Here is an 18,072-nt window from a genome sequence, read left to right on the forward strand (position 1 = left end):
TTCTTTTTGGTGCTGGTTGGAGGGGAGAGTTGATGTCTTTTCTTTCATCAGCACCCATAGTCTTCCTGTATTTCGTGGTTGTCTGGAGAAGACAAATATCGGAGTTGTATTGTACAGGCGAACTTTGACAATAAAATGAATTTTTGAAACTTTAACACGAACAATTGCACTACTTGTGTGTACTGAGTTTAACCATCTAAACAATCACTGTCTAGGTCCCCAGAAGTATGTGAACCTCTGGTGTAATGCCATCTACAAAAGCTATTTGGAGTCAGGTGTTCCAGTCTATGAGATGAGACTGGAGGTGTGAGTTGTAGAGGAGACCTGCTCCATTAATAGACACACAAAGTCAGACAGAACTTGACAGAACTTGCTCTTAAGAAACATCTGTTTATGTGCACCATGTCTGGATCAAAACAACTTTTGGAGGACCTTAGAAGAAGAATTGTAGAGAGCCATGAAGCTGGAAAAGGCTGCAAAAGCATTTCTAAAGACCTGAGTGTTTCATCAGTCCACAGTAAGAGAAATTGTCTCCTAATGGAGGAAACTCAGTACTGTTGCTGCTCTCCCTAGCAGGGAGCATCCTGCAAAGGTCACACCTAGAGCACAACGTGAAGGAGGTGGAGAAAGAATCCAAGGGTAACAGCAAAAGACCTGCAGAAATCTCTAGAACTTACTGAAGTCTCTGTTCACAGGTCCACTGTAAGAAAAACACTGAACAAGAATGGTATTCATGGAGAAAACCACTGCTCTCCAAAAAAAAAAACATTGCTGTATGTCTCAGGTTTGCAAAAGACCAGCTGGATGTTCCACATCGCTTCTGGGACAATGTTCTGTAGACAGATGAGACAGAAGTTGAAAATTTGGCAGAAATGCAGATTGCTGTATTTGAAAGAAACCTCATCCCAGCTGTGAAGCACGGTGGAAGGAGCATCATGGTTTGGGCTGCGTTGCTGCCTCAGGGCCTGGACAGCTTGAGGGAACAATGAATTCAAAACTGGATCAAGACATTTTACAGGAGAACGTCAGGGTGGCGGTCCGTCACCTAAAGCTTAATAGAATTGGATGATGCAATAGGACGATGATCTGAAATGGAAAAAGTAAATCAACAACAGAATAGAAGTTCAAAGTCAAATTTATTATCAGAGTACATGCACGTCATCATCTACAACCCCGACAGCTGTAGTTAGCCACACAATAATAGGTGTAAAGTGTGTAGAGCAGGGGGCTAAGTACACCTCCCTGTGTGGTGGGATATTGTGGAGATGTTTTTGCCTATCTGAACTGACTGAGATTAAAACGAAGAAAATTCGTGTTTTGGAACTGAGATGCTGCAGCATGACCTGAAGTGGGCTGTTCAAGCAAGGTATCCCAGAAATATTGATGAACTGAAACAGTTTTGTATGGAGGAATGGTCTGAAACTCCTCATCAACATTGTGCAGATCTGATTGCTAGCTACAGAAATTGTTTGGTGAAGATTATTTGCCGCTAAAGGGGGTTCTACCAGTTATTAACTACAAGGGTTTACATACGTTCACCAGCCTGGTCTGTGAATGATTAAACAATACATTCAATAAAGACATGTAAAGTACAATTGTTTGTGTGTTATTAGTTTAGGCAGATTGTGTTTGTCTATTATTGTGATGTAGATGAAGATCAGAACACATATTATGATTGATTAATGCAGAAAACCAGGTAATTGCAAAGGGTTCACAAACATTTCCTTGTGACTGTTACCGTACAGATTAATTTCCTTGTGACTGTTACCGTACAGATTCATTTCCTTGTGACTGTTACCGTACAGATTCGTTTCCTTGTGCCTGTGTTACCGTACAGATTTGTTTCCTTGTGCCTGTGTTACCGTACAGATTTGTTTCCTTGTGCCTGTGTTACCGTACAGATTCGTTTCCTCGTGACTGTTACCGTACAGATTCATTTCCTTGTGACTGTACGTTACCGTACAGATTCATTTCCTTGTGACTGTTACCGTACAGATTTGTTTCCTTGTGCCTGTGTTACTGTACAGATTCGTTTCCTCGTGACTGTTAACGTACAGATTCATTTCATTGTAACTGTTACCGTACAGATTCATTTCATTGTGACTGTGTTACCGTACAGATTCATTTCATTGTGACTGTGTTACTGTACAGTTTCATTTCATTGTGACTGTGTTACCGTACAGATTCATTTCATTGTGACTGTGTTACCGTACAGATTCATTTCATTGTGTCTGTATGTTACCGTACAGATTCATTTCATTGTGACTGTGTTACTGTACAGTTTCATTTCATTGTGACTGTGTTACCGTACAGATTCATTTCATTGTGTCTGTATGTTACCGTACAGATTCATTTCATTGTGACTGTGTTACCGTACAGATTCATTTCATTGTGACTGTGTTACCGTACAGATTCATTTCCTTGTGTCTGTATGTTACCGTACAGATTCATTTCCTTGTGTCTGTATGTTACCGTACAGATTCATTTCATTGTGTCTGTATGTTACCGTACAGATTCATTTCATTGTGACTGTGTTACCGTACAGATTCATTTCCTTGTGCCTGTGTTACTGTACAGATTCATTTCATTGTGTCTGTATGCTACCGTACAGATTCATTTCATTGTGACTGTGTTACTGTACAGATTCATTTCATTGTGTCTGTATGTTACCGTACAGATTCATTTCATTGTGACTGTGTTACTGTACAGATTCATTTCCTTGTGTCTGTATGTTACCGTACAGATTCATTTCCTTGTGTCTGTATGTTACCGTACAGATTCATTTCATTGTGTCTGTATGTTACCGTACAGATTCATTTCATTGTGACTGTGTTACCGTACAGATTCATTTCCTTGTGCCTGTGTTACTGTACAGATTCATTTCATTGTGTCTGTATGTTACCGTACAGATTCATTTCATTGTGTCTGTATGTTACCGTACAGATTCATTTCATTGTGTCTGTATGTTACCGTACAGATTCATTTCATTGTGACTGTGTTACCGTACAGATTCATTTCCTTGTGCCTGTGTTACTGTACAGATTCATTTCATTGTGTCTGTATGCTACCGTACAGATTCATTTCATTGTGTCTGTATGTTACCGTACAGATTCATTTCCTTGTGTCTGTATGTTACCGTACAGATTCATTTCATTGTGACTGTATGTTACCGTACAGATTCATTTCATTGTGTCTGTATGTTACCGTACAGATTCATTTCCTTGTGTCTGTATGTTACCGTACAGATTCATTTCATTGTGACTGTGTTACTGTACAGATTCATTTCCTTCTGACTGTGTTACCGTACAGATTCATTTCCTTGTGTCTGTATGTTACCGTACAGATTCATTTCATTGTGTCTGTATGTTACCGTACAGATTCATTTCATTGTGACTGTGTTACCGTACAGATTCATTTCCTTGTGACTGTGTTACCGTACAGATTCATTTCATTGTGTCTGTGTTACTGTACAGATTCATTTCATTGTGACTGTGTTACTGTACAGATTCATTTCATTGTGTCTGTGTTACTGTACAGATTCATTTCATTGTGACTGTGTTACTGTACAGGTTCATTTCATTGTGTCTGTATGTTACCGTACAGATTCATTTCATTGTGACTGTGTTACCGTACAGATTCATTTCATTGTGACTGTGTTACTGTACAGGTTCATTTCATTGTGTCTGTATGTTACTGTACAGATTCATTTCATTGTGTCTGTATGTTACCGTACAGATTCATTTCATTGTGACTGTGTTTCCGTACAGATTCATTTCCTTGTGTCTGTGTTACTGTACAGATTCATTTCATTGTGTCTGTATGTTACCGTACAGATTCATTTCATTGTGACTGTGTTACCGTACAGATTCATTTCATTGTGTCTGTATGTTACCGTACAGATTCATTTCATTGTGACTGTGTTACTGTACAGGTTCATTTCATTGTGTCTGTATGTTACCGTACAGATTCATTTCATTGTGACTGTGTTACCGTACAGATTCATTTCATTGTGACTGTGTTACTGTACAGGTTCATTTCATTGTGTCTGTATGTTACTGTACAGATTCATTTCATTGTGACTGTGTTACTGTACAGATTCATTTCATTGTGTCTGTATGTTACCGTACAGATTCATTTCATTGTGACTGTGTTACTGTACAGATTCATTTCCTTGTGTCTGTATGTTACCGTACAGATTCATTTCCTTGTGTCTGTATGTTACCGTACAGATTCATTTCCTTGTGTCTGTATGTTACCGTACAGATTCATTTCATTGTGACTGTGTTACCGTACAGATTCATTTCATTGTGACTGTGTTACTGTACAGGTTCATTTCATTGTGTCTGTATGTTACTGTACAGATTCATTTCATTGTGACTGTGTTACTGTACAGATTCATTTCATTGTGTCTGTATGTTACCGTACAGATTCATTTCATTGTGACTGTGTTACTGTACAGATTCATTTCCTTGTGTCTGTATGTTACCGTACAGATTCATTTCCTTGTGTCTGTATGTTACCGTACAGATTCATTTCCTTGTGTCTGTATGTTACCGTACAGATTCATTTCATTGTGACTGTGTTACCGTACAGATTCATTTCCTTGTGTCTGTATGTTACCGTACAGATTCATTTCCTTGTGTCTGTATGTTACCGTACAGATTCATTTCCTCTTGGCTGGATAACATCACAAGGAATACTGGCCATTCACAGTAAATACAAAGAAACACAACAGAATCAATGAAAGACCACACCCAACAGGGCGGACAAACCGATGTGCAAAAGACAGCAAACTGTGCAAAAACAGAAGGAAAAATATAGAAAAGCAATAAATATCAGGAACATAAGATGAAGAGTCCTTGAAAGTGAGTCGGAAGTTGTGTAATCAGTTCGATGTTGGGGTGAGTGAAGTTCTCCCCTTTGCTTGAAGAACCTGATGTCTGAGGGGTAACAACTGTTCCTGAACCCGGTGATGTAAGTCCTGAAGCTCCTGAATTTTCCTGATGATGTGAGTTTCCGATGGCAGCTGTGAGAAGAGAGCATGGCCTGGGTCCTCAATGATAGGTGCTGCTTTCCTTAGATAACACTCCCTATGGACATGCTCAATGGTGGGGAGGACTGGGCTGTACCTACTGCATTTGTCATATATTTTCCATACAAGGCTGTGATGCAACCAGACAGTATACTGTCCACCATGCATCTATAGAAGTTTGTCAAAGTTTTAGATGCCATGCCGAGTCTTTGCAAACTTGTAGGTAAGTAGAGGCACCATCGTGCTTTTTCTTAATTGCACTTGTGCGGGGCCCAGGACAGGTCCTCGGAAATGATAACACAGGAAGTTAACGTTGCTGACTGTCTCCAACTCGGATCCCCCAATGAAGACCTCTCGTTCCCTCACCAATAATCAGCTCCTTGGTCTTACTGACATTGTGTGAGAGGTTATCAGACCGCTCAGTCAGAGTTTCAGTCTCTCTGCTATCGGCTTTGGTTTAGCCATTGACAGTAGTGCCGTCAGCAAATTTGAAATGACACTGCTTAGCCACAGTCGTAAGTGTAAAGTGAGTCCACAGGCGGTTAAGCACACAGCCTGTGCACCTGTGCTGATGGAGATTGTGGAGGAGATGCTTTTGCCAATCCAGACTGACTGGGGTCTGAAAGTGAGGAAATCCAGGAACCAATTGCCCAAGGAGGTATTGAGGCCAAGGCTAGAACTTATTGATCAGTTTTGAGAGGACGATGGTATTGAATGCTGAGCTGTTGTTGATAAAGACCACACGCTCCTTCACTCCTTCACCTCCCTTGCCCCTACCCCTCAACTCCCTGACCGCACTTCCCCTTTTCCTCCCCATCTTGCTCCCTCATCCACATTTCTCTTCTCACTTTCCCCCTCGTTCTCCCACTTTATTCACTCACACATTGTTAACCCTTCTTCCTCCTCTCTTCCCGCCTCCACACTCCCCTTCCCTCTCTCCTCCCTCAGATACAGCGGGATTCTCTCGGCCTATGGGATGGCGCTGGCGGACGTGGTGCACGAGTCGCAGGAGCCTTGCTCGCTGGTGTACGAGCCAGCCGCGTACCCCCTGTTGGATCAGCGGATCTCAGCGCTGGAGGAGCAGTGCGTGGACGCCCTCCTTGCCCAGGGATTTCACAGGTGCCAGACTGCAGGGTGGCATAACGCTGTTACAGTGCCAGGAACATAATCCCCACTCCCCTAATTAAATACTTCCACGTACCATCTGCTCCTATCCCTCTCCGAGGCCATGGTAAAGGTCAGAGAGTTGCGGTCACTGTGTGTGAAATGCTGATTCTGACACCTAACCTGGTTTATGGCCTCACACCAGAGCCAGTGTTGCCCCACCTCGGGTTGGCCTGTCTTCATACTGAGTCAGGAATCCTTCCTGGGCCACAAGACACAGGAGCAGAATTAGGCCATTCAGACCATCAAGTCTGCTGCGCTGTTCCATCATGGCTGGTCCCAAATCCCACTCAACTCCATACACCTGCCTTCTCACCATATCTTTGACACCCTCTGGACACACCAAACGAATTCTGTACGTCTGAGCCTGCTGCAGAAAAGAGGTGCCAGTGACTGTTGGGGAGGGTGAAGTCACCCTGTATTATGTTTGCATCTTCGGGACAGCACGGTATCGTGGCAGTTAGCGTAAAGATATCGTATTGACTAACGCAATCACTCTGTAGTGCCAGCTCTGGGCTCGACTCGATTCCCTCCTCTGGAAAGAGTTTGTATGTTCTCCGTGTGGGTTTTCTCCAGGAGCTCCAGTCTCCTCCCATGTTACAAAGATGCATGGGTTGCGGTTAGTAATTGTGGGTGCTGGGAGAGTGGGGACACTGTGGGCTGCCCCCAGCACTATCACGGACTGCTGGTGACTGACACAAACAGCACACTTCACTCTGTTTCAACGTACGCGTGACACGTAAAGATGTTCACTGGGACTGGGTGGCCAGAGGGCCTCTTCTGTGCTGTAGGCTCCATGACTCTATGACACTTCTGTCAGTTTCTGGCCTGGTACCGGTTGTTGAGTTCCCGTGGGTTTGTTGTGCGGAGGGAAAGGTGCTATGTAAACACAGGGAGGTGTTTTTGGTGATTCTAGGTCGCAGATCCAGACGGAGGCATTCCTACACATGCGGTATAAGCACACAGACTGTGCCCTAATGTGCTCTGCCTGTGACCACCCTGCCCGCCTGGGTACTGACTCCTGTCATCATGGAGACTTCCGAACAGCATTCACCAGCAGGTCAGTGAGCTTCCGGAATGTTCCAGAGTCCACTTCACCACAGATGGGGAGAGCACCATCTTTTCTACTTCATCGCGGCAGTGTAGCGGTTAGCATGGCGGTAGTACAGCTCGGTGTCAGAGTTCATTCCTGTGCGGAGCCCGTGCGTCCTCCCAGTGGAGTGACCAGGTTCCGTCTGGGTGCTGCCATTTCCCCCCACCGGTTAGATCAGTGGTCCCATTTAATATCAGAGGAGGTATACAGTGTACAACCTGAAATTCTTACTCTTCACAGACATCTCCGAAACAGAGCAGAACCCCAAATCCCTCTCTCCCCCCCCCCCCCACGCACACACAAGCAGCAACAAATCATCAACCCTCCCCTGCCCCACTTACCTCAGGAGGAAGCCCCAGTGCCCCCCACCCACCGAGCAGGCAACAGCAAAACCCCAAACAGAGACCATGATCTACAGGTCAACAAAAACCATTGTCATCTGACAAATCCAACATGCCACAGGTGCGAGTGCTCTCTCTGTCGACAGAGAATGTCACCCCTTCACAGAGAGAGGGGAGATGAACAGTTTGCTGTTTCGATGCTACAGTCTGAAGTCATTATACATTGTCCCACCCTTAGGCCAGTGTTAGATAGGGTCTGTTATGTGAGCAGCAAAGAACTTTGTGCTCTTTACTCTCTGATGTGAGGGTGGGGGGGTTCATCAGGGACCTGCACCACCCAGGTCGTGGCCCCATCCTCAAGGACCCCCCACCACCACCCAGGTCATGCTCTCTTCTGACTGCTGCCATCAGGAAGAAGGTGCAGGGGACTCAGGACCTGTACCACCAGGTTCAGGAACAGTTAACACACTGAACCAGTGAGGATAACTTCACTCATCCAATCACTGAACTGTTTCCACAACCCATGGACTTGCTTTCAAGGATGCTCCAACTTTGATATTTATTGTTTTTTTTATCATTTCTTTTTATATAGTATAGGGTGTTATCTGGCTGAACGCCCAAATTAGTGCAATCCCTCATTGAATCTGTTATGGATTATTGAGTCTGCCCACAGGAAAACGAATTGCAGGGTTGTATGTGGTGACATATGTGTTCTTTGATAATAAATTTACTTTGATTCGATGTGCAATGGAGAGTGGTCAGTCTGCACCTTCCTGAAGCCGACAGTCTGCTCTTTGTATTGTCCACAAGGCAGTGGGATTGGTGTTGCTGGGGTATGATTAGATCCTGGGCAGTGAATGAATGGTGGTGTTCTGCTGGGTTGTGTGTGGGTCTCTGCGGGTCGGAATCCTCACTCTGCTGGGCTGTGCGGGTCTCTGCTGGTCTGACTGCTCACTGTTGGGCTATGTGTGTGGGTCTCTGCTGGGTTGTGTGGGTCTCGGCTGGTCTGACTGTTCTCTCTACTGGGCTGTGTGGGTCTCTGCTGGTCTGATTGCTCACTCTCTGCTGGGCTGCAGGTACTTGAAGGAGTTTGGCTTTGTGAACCTGGAGAGGCCAGTCATCGTGGACGATATCCGTGTCCGAGGCTGTGGCAAATCTGGCATTGGCTCGGAGCAGAGGGTGACCAGCAGTGGGAGACCAGCTCGTATGGAGACCGTATGTGGGAGAGAGATGACCAGTTCCAGCCCACTCACCAGTGACCGACTAAACTATAAAACAGGAGCTGAATTAGGCCACTCAGCCCATCGAGTCTGCTCCTCCATTCCATAATGGCTGACTTAGTATTCTTCTCAACCCCATTCTCCTGTCTTCTCCCCGTAACCTTTGAATCCCTGACTAAACAAGAACCTATCAACCTCTGCTGTAGATATACCCAATAACATGGCCTCCACAAATTCAACAAATTCCACCAAGTTGCCACCCTCTGGCTAAAGAAGTTCCTGCTCATCTCTGTTCTAAATGGGTGCCCTTGTATTCTGAAGCTGTGCCCTCTGGTCCTAGACTCCTCCACTGTCCTCTCCATACCCACTCTATCCAGGCCTTTCTACGAGCCAGGCTACCCAGCAACCACCTCATTAACCCTAGTCTAATCACAGGATAATTTATAATGAACAATTAACCTATCAACCAGCATGTCTTTAGAAAGACGTACTGTGAAATAGGTCTCAATAGGTTTCAGAGAGATCCTACTCCCCATTTCCCAATTTCCCTCGGGATCAACAAAGTATGTCTGTCTGTTCTTCTGATCTCCAGTGAGTTCAGGCCCAGAGCCATCAAACGCTCCTCAAATGTTAACCCTTTCATTCCCATGTCTCTCTCCAATGTCAGCACATCCTTTGTTGAATACAGGGCCTAAAACTGCGCTCAATACTCCAAATGTGATCAGACCGATGCCTGATAAAGCCTCAGCGTTTGGTCCTGGCTTTTATACTCTAATCCTCGAGAGAAGCTGAAGGATTGGGCTTATCAGCCAGGATCATATTGAAGGGCCGAGTGGCCCTCTCTTATTGTGTCTGTATTTCCCATGGTGACAGGAAACCTGCGTAGGAGGGTTTTTAAAATGGTAATGGTGGGGTAGTTACACTCTCGACCTCGGAAGCCCGGGTCCAGTGGTATGAGTAATCGTCACAAACTGGGGTCTTCCTTGGTCGCAGTAATGACCGTGACATGGTCGTGCCCCTCGCTCTCCCAGAGCTTTGCAAAGCCAGCTTCCTGGCTGCCGGGTCTCACTGTAGTCTGACAGAGCTGGCTTCGCGGGGGTATGAGACCAACAGTTACCCTCACCAGGGTGTGGAGCCACATGTCAGAGCTGAGTGTCCAGTGGGGACAAAAGGTGAGTGAGCTGCCCGGGAGTGGACATGACAAGCCCCCTCACCCCCCGGATACCACAGACACCCCACTCCTGCTCTTATTACCTTTTTTTGAGTGTTGTGTTTCCTGTTTGGTGCACAGGAAGTGAAATGTTACTTTGACGACGGTTACCTGGATACAGCTGTCTACCTGCTGGAGGAGCTGTCATGTGATCACACCATCGCTGGGCCTGCGATTATCATCGATAAAAACAGGTAGGCAGCTCTGGGTCTCTCTCGAGTGAGCATGTGTCCATATCCTCATCGTCAAAGACCCCTCCCCTCCTTCCCACAAACTCTGACATCCTGCCAGAGCCAGCAACAGGTTTAATGCCACTGACATGTCTTGTGACAGCAGTACATTGCTGGACTGAGAGTGGGAAGGGGTCAGGGAGAGGGGCATCATGGTTGGAAAAAGGGGGAGGAAGTGGGAGGCATTCTGTAATGATCATTAAACCAATTGCTTGGAATCAAATGACCTTGCCTGGTGTCTCAGAGCTGGGTGTGTCTGCACCCCTGCCACACCACTCTCCCCCCACCCCCCCAGCATTCCTGCTCAGTCACCTGACCCACTCCCCTCCTGCTGCGCCCCACCCTTGCCATTCCCAACATCCTTTGCTCCCACCAAATTGATAAACCCGCTCCATGTTGACAAATACGGTTCTGTGCAATTGGCTGAGGCACCCTCGCTGTGTTTGTGTTTGCACAGTACCAAACAACGGCTTGTTTTATTAGAGGGTCAGCTACCCTATACCACCTTACCTCAACCATGCCCCTCGCACTGTCAACCTGTCAGTCTTCAGCCCATGCCGCTCAGTGACTTGTGCTAATATGATTTTGTGTTGGTACGTGTTGGATCGTAACTGTGATTTTGCACCTTAGCCCGAGAGGTGTGATGTTTCATTCAGCTGTATCCATGTTCAAAGACAATTGAACTTGAACTTCAGCAAGGACCTAGTTTTAAAGTTCTCATCCTTGTTTTCCCTTCATGAACACTATTGGCTTTGATTGTTTCACTGATATTTTCTACGCTGTTTAACAACTCAGAGCCTGCCTGTAACTCTTCAGTATGTTTCCCAGTGGTTCCTGCATGGGGTGGGGTGGGGGGAGGTTAAACTAGAGTTTCAGGGCATGGGAACCAGAGTGGCAGAACGGTTAGTGGAGAGGTTGTGGAGACTGATGTTGGTAAGACTGCACAGTGGGGTTTAAACTAGAGTTGCAGGGTGCCAGAACAGTTAGCTGGTGGAGAGAGAGACTGTGGAGGTAGATGTTGGTAAGACCTCCGACAAAGTCAGGAATCAAAAGGCTGAGCGTGGTGTGACTGGTGTCCTGAGCTGCGTGTGTTTCAATGCAAGCAGTATCGTAGGAAAGGCGGATGAGCTCAGGGCCGGGATCAACACTGGAATTATTTAGCCATTAGTGAGACTAGGTTGCAGGAGGGGCAGGACTGGCAGCTCAGTATTCCAGGGTTCTATTGTTTTTCATCTGACAGAGTGCAAGGGATGGTGTTACTAGACAGGAAAATGTCACAGCAATTCTCGGTCAGGACAGGTTGGACAGCTCAACTGTAAGGTGTTATGGGTGGAACTGAATGCAGTCAGCTCTCCTTATCCGCGGGGGATTGGTTCCGAGACCCCCCGCCGATGCCAAAAACTGCGGATGCTCAAGTCCCTTATTTAACCTGAATCCGTGCGGTTGTCTTTAGGACCCAGAGGAACCCCGGACTTTATTTAACATGTTCAGTGCAGTGGACATTCGGACCCGGCGTAGCTCCGAATCTGCGGTGTTTCTGTTCACGAAAATAATCACAATCACAATTGAAAATAAGGTGGAAGCAATAAAGCAATCGGAAAGAGGTGAAACGCTGTCGGTAATTGGAAAAACGTTAGGCTACAGTCGGTCAACGATCAGAACAATTTTAATGGAGAATGTGAAAGGCCCTGCCCCAATGAAAGCTACAATTATTACTAAGCAACGCAGTGTTTTAATTATTGAAATATATGTGTGTTCTTAAGTGTTTTATATGCATAGAAAGGTAAAATATGTACTATATACTAAGAAAAACGTTTGACTAACTAATGCTAAATAATACTTGTTCCGACTTCAAATCCGATTTAAAGACTGACTCTGGAACAGAACTCATTCATAACCCGGGGACTTCCTGTACTTCTAAGTCATTTCTAGATTACTGATAATACCTAATACAACGTAAATGCTATGTAAATAGTTGTTATACTGCATTGTTTAGGGAATAATGACAAGAAGAAATAGTCTGTACATGCTTAAACAACGAGTGCTGGAGAGAGAACTTCCGGGTTAAAGGTTTAGGTAGGATAGAGTTTGTGTTCAGGAAAGTTTTCCTCATCAGTACGTAGAAGTCCCAACGAGAGAGCGTGCGATATTGGATCTGCTTTAGTGGATGTGACGGGGCAGGTGACAGAAGTGTGTGTAGGGGAACACTTTGCATCCAGTGACTAGAATGCCATTAATTGAGATTCTAAATTGGAGAAAGCCCAATTTTGATTATATCAGATAAGATCTTGCAAGTGTGGATTGGGTCAGGCTGTTTTCTGGCAAAGATGTGCTTGGTAAGTGGGAGGCCTTCAGAAGAGAAATTTTCAGAGTACGTAGCCGATCAGAATAAAAGGTAAGGATAACAGGTTAAAGAAACCTTGGACAGGCAGCCGTATCATTGTGGGCAGCTTTACTGGAGCTGTTGGGAGTGGTTTAAACTAATGCAGTAGGAGGATGGGGACCAGGATGATAGAGCTGAGGATGAGCCAGCAGGTTTACAGGTAGATGATGGGTGTAACATGAATGTAAGGAGGGACAAGCCAAAGACTGGGTACAAATGCAGACAGTGCAAAGAGTTAAACTGTACCACAGAGGCAAAATTCAAAAGGGTGACAAATGCAAGATTGAAGGTGTTGTATTTAAATGCTTGTAGCATTTGGAATAAGGTGGACAAACTTGTGGCGTAGTTAGAGATTAGTCAGTGTCACTGAGCTGTGGCTGAAAGAGGGCCATAGTTGGGAGCTTAACATCAATGGATATATTTGTATCAAAAGGACAGGCAGGAAGGCGAAGGCGGTGGTAAGAGATGGAATTACAAAGGAAAAAGTGCCAAGCAAGCTGAAAGGTCTTCAGTTTGATAAGTCACCTGGGCCAGATGGACAACATCCCAGAGTCCTGAGAGAGGTTGCTGAAGAGATAATGGATGCATTGGTCATGATCTTTCAAGAATCACTTGATTCTGGCATGGTCCAGAGGACTGGAAGATTGCAAATGTCACTCCACTCTTTCAGAAGGGAGGAAGACAAAAGAGAGGAAATTATAGGCTAGTTAGCCTAACCTCAGTGGTTGGGAAAGTGTTGGAGTCCCTTATTAAGAACAAGGTTTCGGGGTACTTGGAGACTAATGATAAAAGAAGTCAAAGTCAGCTTGGATTCTGTAAAGGGGAATCTATCTTTCTCAATTTTTTTAATTAAGTTTTGAATTGATAAACATAGCAATGATAATGATACAAAGCTGGGGATTGCATTAATAACGGTTAATGTATACAGACACAGACTCCGAGAAATGTGTAATCTAAGCCTCCCAATCTCTTAACTGAACATGAAAAATATTTATACAGGAAAAAAAAGTCCCCCAAACTTTAAAAAAAAACAAAACAAAACAAAAGCTGGGCTGTGTGGGTTAAAATCATTGTTTGTCATTAACATATGAAAATGTTGAATAAACGGCCTCCAAGTTTCTTCAAATTTAACCGAAGGGTTGATAGTGCCACTCCTAATTTTTTCCAAGTTTAAACATATTATAGTTTGGGAAAACCATCGAAATGTAGTAGGGGGATTAGAATCTTTCCATTTAAATGAAATGGATCTTCTGGCTATTAATGCAACAAATGCAATAAACGGCAAGCTGAAGGGGATAATTGACTACAGGCCATCACCGGTAATCCAAAAGTTGCAGTAATAGGATGAGGTTGTAAAGCAATACACAAAACTACTGAAATAATATCAAAAATCTCTTTCCAATGGTTTTCCAAAAGAGGGAAAGACCAGAACATATGTGTCAAGGAAACTACCTTGAACAGTTGTCTAATAAATATAATTTACCTAGATCACATTTTTTTCATATATTTGCAGATTAGAAGCTTTTTGAATGCTATTTTACCTACTTTTCCGCTACCACATCAAACTGAAATCACAGAAAAATTTTTAGGTTTAAACCCCTATCAGAAGAGTTTAATAGCAATTGTTTATGATCTGTTATGAAAATACGTCTAGGCACATCTGATAAAATTAAGAATGAATGGGAAAGAGAACTTCAGGTATCTTCACCTATAGAGAAATGGGAGAAAATTCTCCCAACTAGTTAACACTTCTTCAATGTGTGCTAGACACGCTTTGATACAATTTAAGGTGGCTAATAGGGCCCATATGTCCAAGGATAAGTTAGCTCATTTTTATTGCCATATAAATCCTCTCTGTGACAGATATAATTCTGAGGTGAAGGAGAATTTTGCCTGACAAATCTGTTCAAGTTCTTCGAGGAAGTAACAAGCAGGGTGGATAAAGGAGAGGCAGTGGAGTCATTTACTTGGAGTTTCAGAAGGTGCCACACATGAGGCTGCTTAACAAGATAAAATCCTATGGCGTTACAGGAAAGATACTGGCATGGATAGAGGAATGGCTGACAGGCAGGAGGCAGTGAGTGGGGATAAAAAGGGCCTTTTCTGGTTGGCTGTCAGTGACTAGTGGTGTTCCCCAGGAGTCAGTGTTGGGACTGCAACCTTTCACATTGTTTGCCAGTGATTTGAATAATAGAGTAGATGGCTTTGTGGCAAAGTTTGCAGAGGATACAAAGAAGGTGGAGGAAGTGCTGAGGAAGCAATGCGATTGCAGCAAGACTGAGACAAATTGGAAGAATAGGCAAAAAGTGGCAGATGGAATACAGTGCTGGGTAATGTATGACAATGCATTTTGGTAAAAGGAACAATAGTGCAGACTATTATTTAAATGGGGAGAAGGTTCAAACATCAGAGGTACAGAGGGGACTTAGGAGTCCTCGTGCAAGACTCAGAAGGTTAGTTTACAGGTTGAGTCTGTGGTAAAGAAGGCAAATACAATGTTGGCATTTATTTCAAGGGGAATAGAATATAAAACAAGATAATGCTGAGGCTTTATAAGACACTAGTCAGGCGACACTTGGGGTATTGTCAACAGTTTTGGGCCCAATATCTCAGAAAGGATGTGTTGTCATTGGAGGGAGTTCAGAGGAGGTTCACGAGGATGATTCCGGGAATGAAGGGGTTAACATATGAGGAGTGTTTGGTGGCTTTGGGCCTGTACTCACTAGACCTTAGACGAATGTGTGGGGATCTCATTGATACCTACCGAATGTTGAAAGGACTAGATAGGATGGATGTGGAGAGGACATTTCCTTTGGTGGGGGTATCCAGAACTAGAGGACAGAACCTCACAATTGAGGAGCGACCCTTTAGAACAGAGGTAAAGAGGAACTTTTTAAGCCAGAGAGTGGTGAATCTGTGGAATGCTCTGCCACAGACTGCGGTGGAGGCCACGTCTGTGCGTATGTTTAAAGCGGAAGTAGTTGGTTTTCTGATTGGTCAGGAAATCAAAGGATATGATGAGAAGGCAGGTGTATGGAGTTGAGTGGGATCCATGATCAACCATGATGGAATGGCGGAGCAGACTTGAAGGGCTGAATGGCCTAATTCTGCTCCTGTGTCTCATGGTTTTCAAGACTGGTTTTAAAAAATAAAGGAGGTGCATTGTAGGTAAAGGCAGGTAGGAACAAAGGAGGTGCTTATGGGGGATAAGAAATGCAAGAGAAAATTTAAAAAAATAAATCAGGAGGGCTAAAAGAAGGCATGGTGAAGCAGAATCCTAAGGGTTTCTACAGATATGTTAAGACCATAAAGCAGGGGTCACCAACCTTTTCTGCCCTGCGGACCAGTTTAATATTGACATTACTCTTGCAGACTGGCCGGCGGCGGGGTGGGGGTGGTGTTAAACATGACCGGAATACACCGATACTCGAAGGAGGTTCCTTATGTCCTGTCTATTCTGCAATTTAGTTTACGTGGCTCTCAGCACTTGCTTCTGTCCCGCTTGCTCACATTTTTCCACTCAAAAATCTCAGCGGGTTTGTCTTTAAGTGCAGGGTGCTTGGACTCAGGGTACTGAAGCAGTTTTGAGGGCTTCATTGCCTCATTAGACGACCTCCGGGCTTGAATTCCAGCTTCCGCCTGCCGCCAGACGCCTTGGCCAGGTGCGGCTGGTCATGGGTGGGGTGAGAGGACAAGGTCAGGGCCGGAGGTTCCCGTGCTGGGGCCGCGGCAGTCGCAGTCTGGAGAGAGTGACTGATGGAGCGAGGAGTGCGACAGGGCGCGTGCCCGCGCCCCTTGTAGGTAGGTAGGATCTATCGACTGACAAAAGTTTGGCTCGAGGGATGACTTTCAGTAGATCGCAGCGAGGTGGCTGCTCTGCTACTTACGAAACCCTGTGAATATTTTAGCACCGGGTTCCCCACGAACATTCTATGTGCTAAACAGATTTAGAGGCAGCGCCCAAATGTCCGCGCTCCAGGCCGGTATCAACGGCACTTCCCGCTGGCCGCACGAGGCCAACCAGTGATCCCTGGCCCGAGGGTATCGCTGCGTTTAGGCGACTGATGACCTCGCGTGGGTTCAAGTTCAACAGTGGGCGTGACAGAGAATGAGGAAAGTCGCAGCTGACTCGTATCGTTTCATGTCGACAAATCATATCGTTTCCTCATGGCCTGGTAACATACTTTGCGGTCTGGTAGCTGGGGACCACTGCAGTAAGTCTTGCATGGGACAAAATTAGTCCTCTGGAACACTAGAATGGTAATCCGTGTGCAGATCCAAAATAGATGGGGGAGATCTAAAATGGAGTTTTTGCATCTGTATTTACTCAGGCGACGACACAGTCTGTAGGAGGGGGGCAGAGCAGGAGTAAGGTCGTGGGCCCAACACATTACACAGCAGGAGGTGTTTGTTCCAATGATTTGAGTATCTCCACCTTCGCTGGGGTCTTTAAATCATCTGGAGAGGTACCGGAGGATTGGAGGATAGCCAGTGTTGTTCAGCTATTTAAGAAAGGCTCTAAACAGAAACCAGAACATTATGAATCTGAAATCAGTAGTGGGAAAGCTTTTCAAAGATACTCTAAGCACAAGGTATGTGAGTATTTGAATAAGCACGGGCCGATTAGGGATAGTCAGCAGCATTTTGTGCGTGGTAGGTCATGTCTAACTAACTTTATTCAGTTTTTCGAGGAAGTTACCAGAAGAGTGGATGGTTGACCACATGGGAGGTTGGTCCAGGACGTTCAGTTGCTCAGCATTCAAGATGAGGATCAGTCCTGATGAAGGGTCTCAGCCCAAAACATCGGCTGTTTACTCTTTTCCATAGATGCTACCTGGCCTGCTGTGCTCCTCCAGCGTTTTGTGTGTGTTGCTTTGGATTTCCAGCATCTGCAGATTTTCTCTTGTTTGAGGTTTTGACATAGACTTTGTGGGTGAAGCCAGCGAGTGGTACTGAGGGAGACTCAGTCTCTGATGGGATGCCTTTGCCTGGCGGAGTGCCGCAGGGATCTTTGTTGTTTGTCACCTGGATGATAGTGTGGTTAAGTAGGCCATCAAGTTTGCATCTGACATGAAGATTGTGGGTGTAGTGGACAGTTACCAATGGACATCATCAACAGCTCTTTGTCACTCTTCAATTCCCCAGCACCATCCTGGTTGAACCAGACTGTGTGGCAGCCATCACCCAGTACGGGGACATCAAAATCACCGTGGGCAGTGGCAAGATGCGAGCTGTCGGGCTGGAACTGGACACAGTCCAGCTCTCCATCTTCTCCCACCGCTTCATGAGCATTGCAGGTACCAGCGACGGGAAACGGGAGAGTGGACGTCAAGAAGACATGAGTGAATGTTGGACATGCTCGATGGGCCAAATGGCCTCATTCTGCCCCTACAGCATGT

General features: G+C 45.1%; 1 protein-coding gene across 1 annotated transcript in view; it reads left to right on the forward strand.

The window, feature by feature from the left end:
* Positions 1–18,072, forward strand: part of oplah (5-oxoprolinase, ATP-hydrolysing) — an 86,600-nt gene that overhangs the window by 30,795 nt on the left and 37,733 nt on the right. The window contains exons 9-13 of the mRNA XM_059971597.1: positions 5,981–6,151; positions 7,113–7,256; positions 8,707–8,845; positions 10,142–10,254; positions 17,819–17,970. Of these exons, the coding sequence (XP_059827580.1) occupies positions 5,981–6,151; positions 7,113–7,256; positions 8,707–8,845; positions 10,142–10,254; positions 17,819–17,970 (719 nt within the window). The remainder of the gene's footprint in view (positions 1–5,980; positions 6,152–7,112; positions 7,257–8,706; positions 8,846–10,141; positions 10,255–17,818; positions 17,971–18,072) is intronic.

The sequence above is a fragment of the Hypanus sabinus genome, chromosome 6, assembly GCF_030144855.1.
Source record: "Hypanus sabinus isolate sHypSab1 chromosome 6, sHypSab1.hap1, whole genome shotgun sequence".
In the NCBI taxonomy this organism is placed as follows: Eukaryota; Metazoa; Chordata; class Chondrichthyes; order Myliobatiformes; family Dasyatidae; genus Hypanus; species Hypanus sabinus.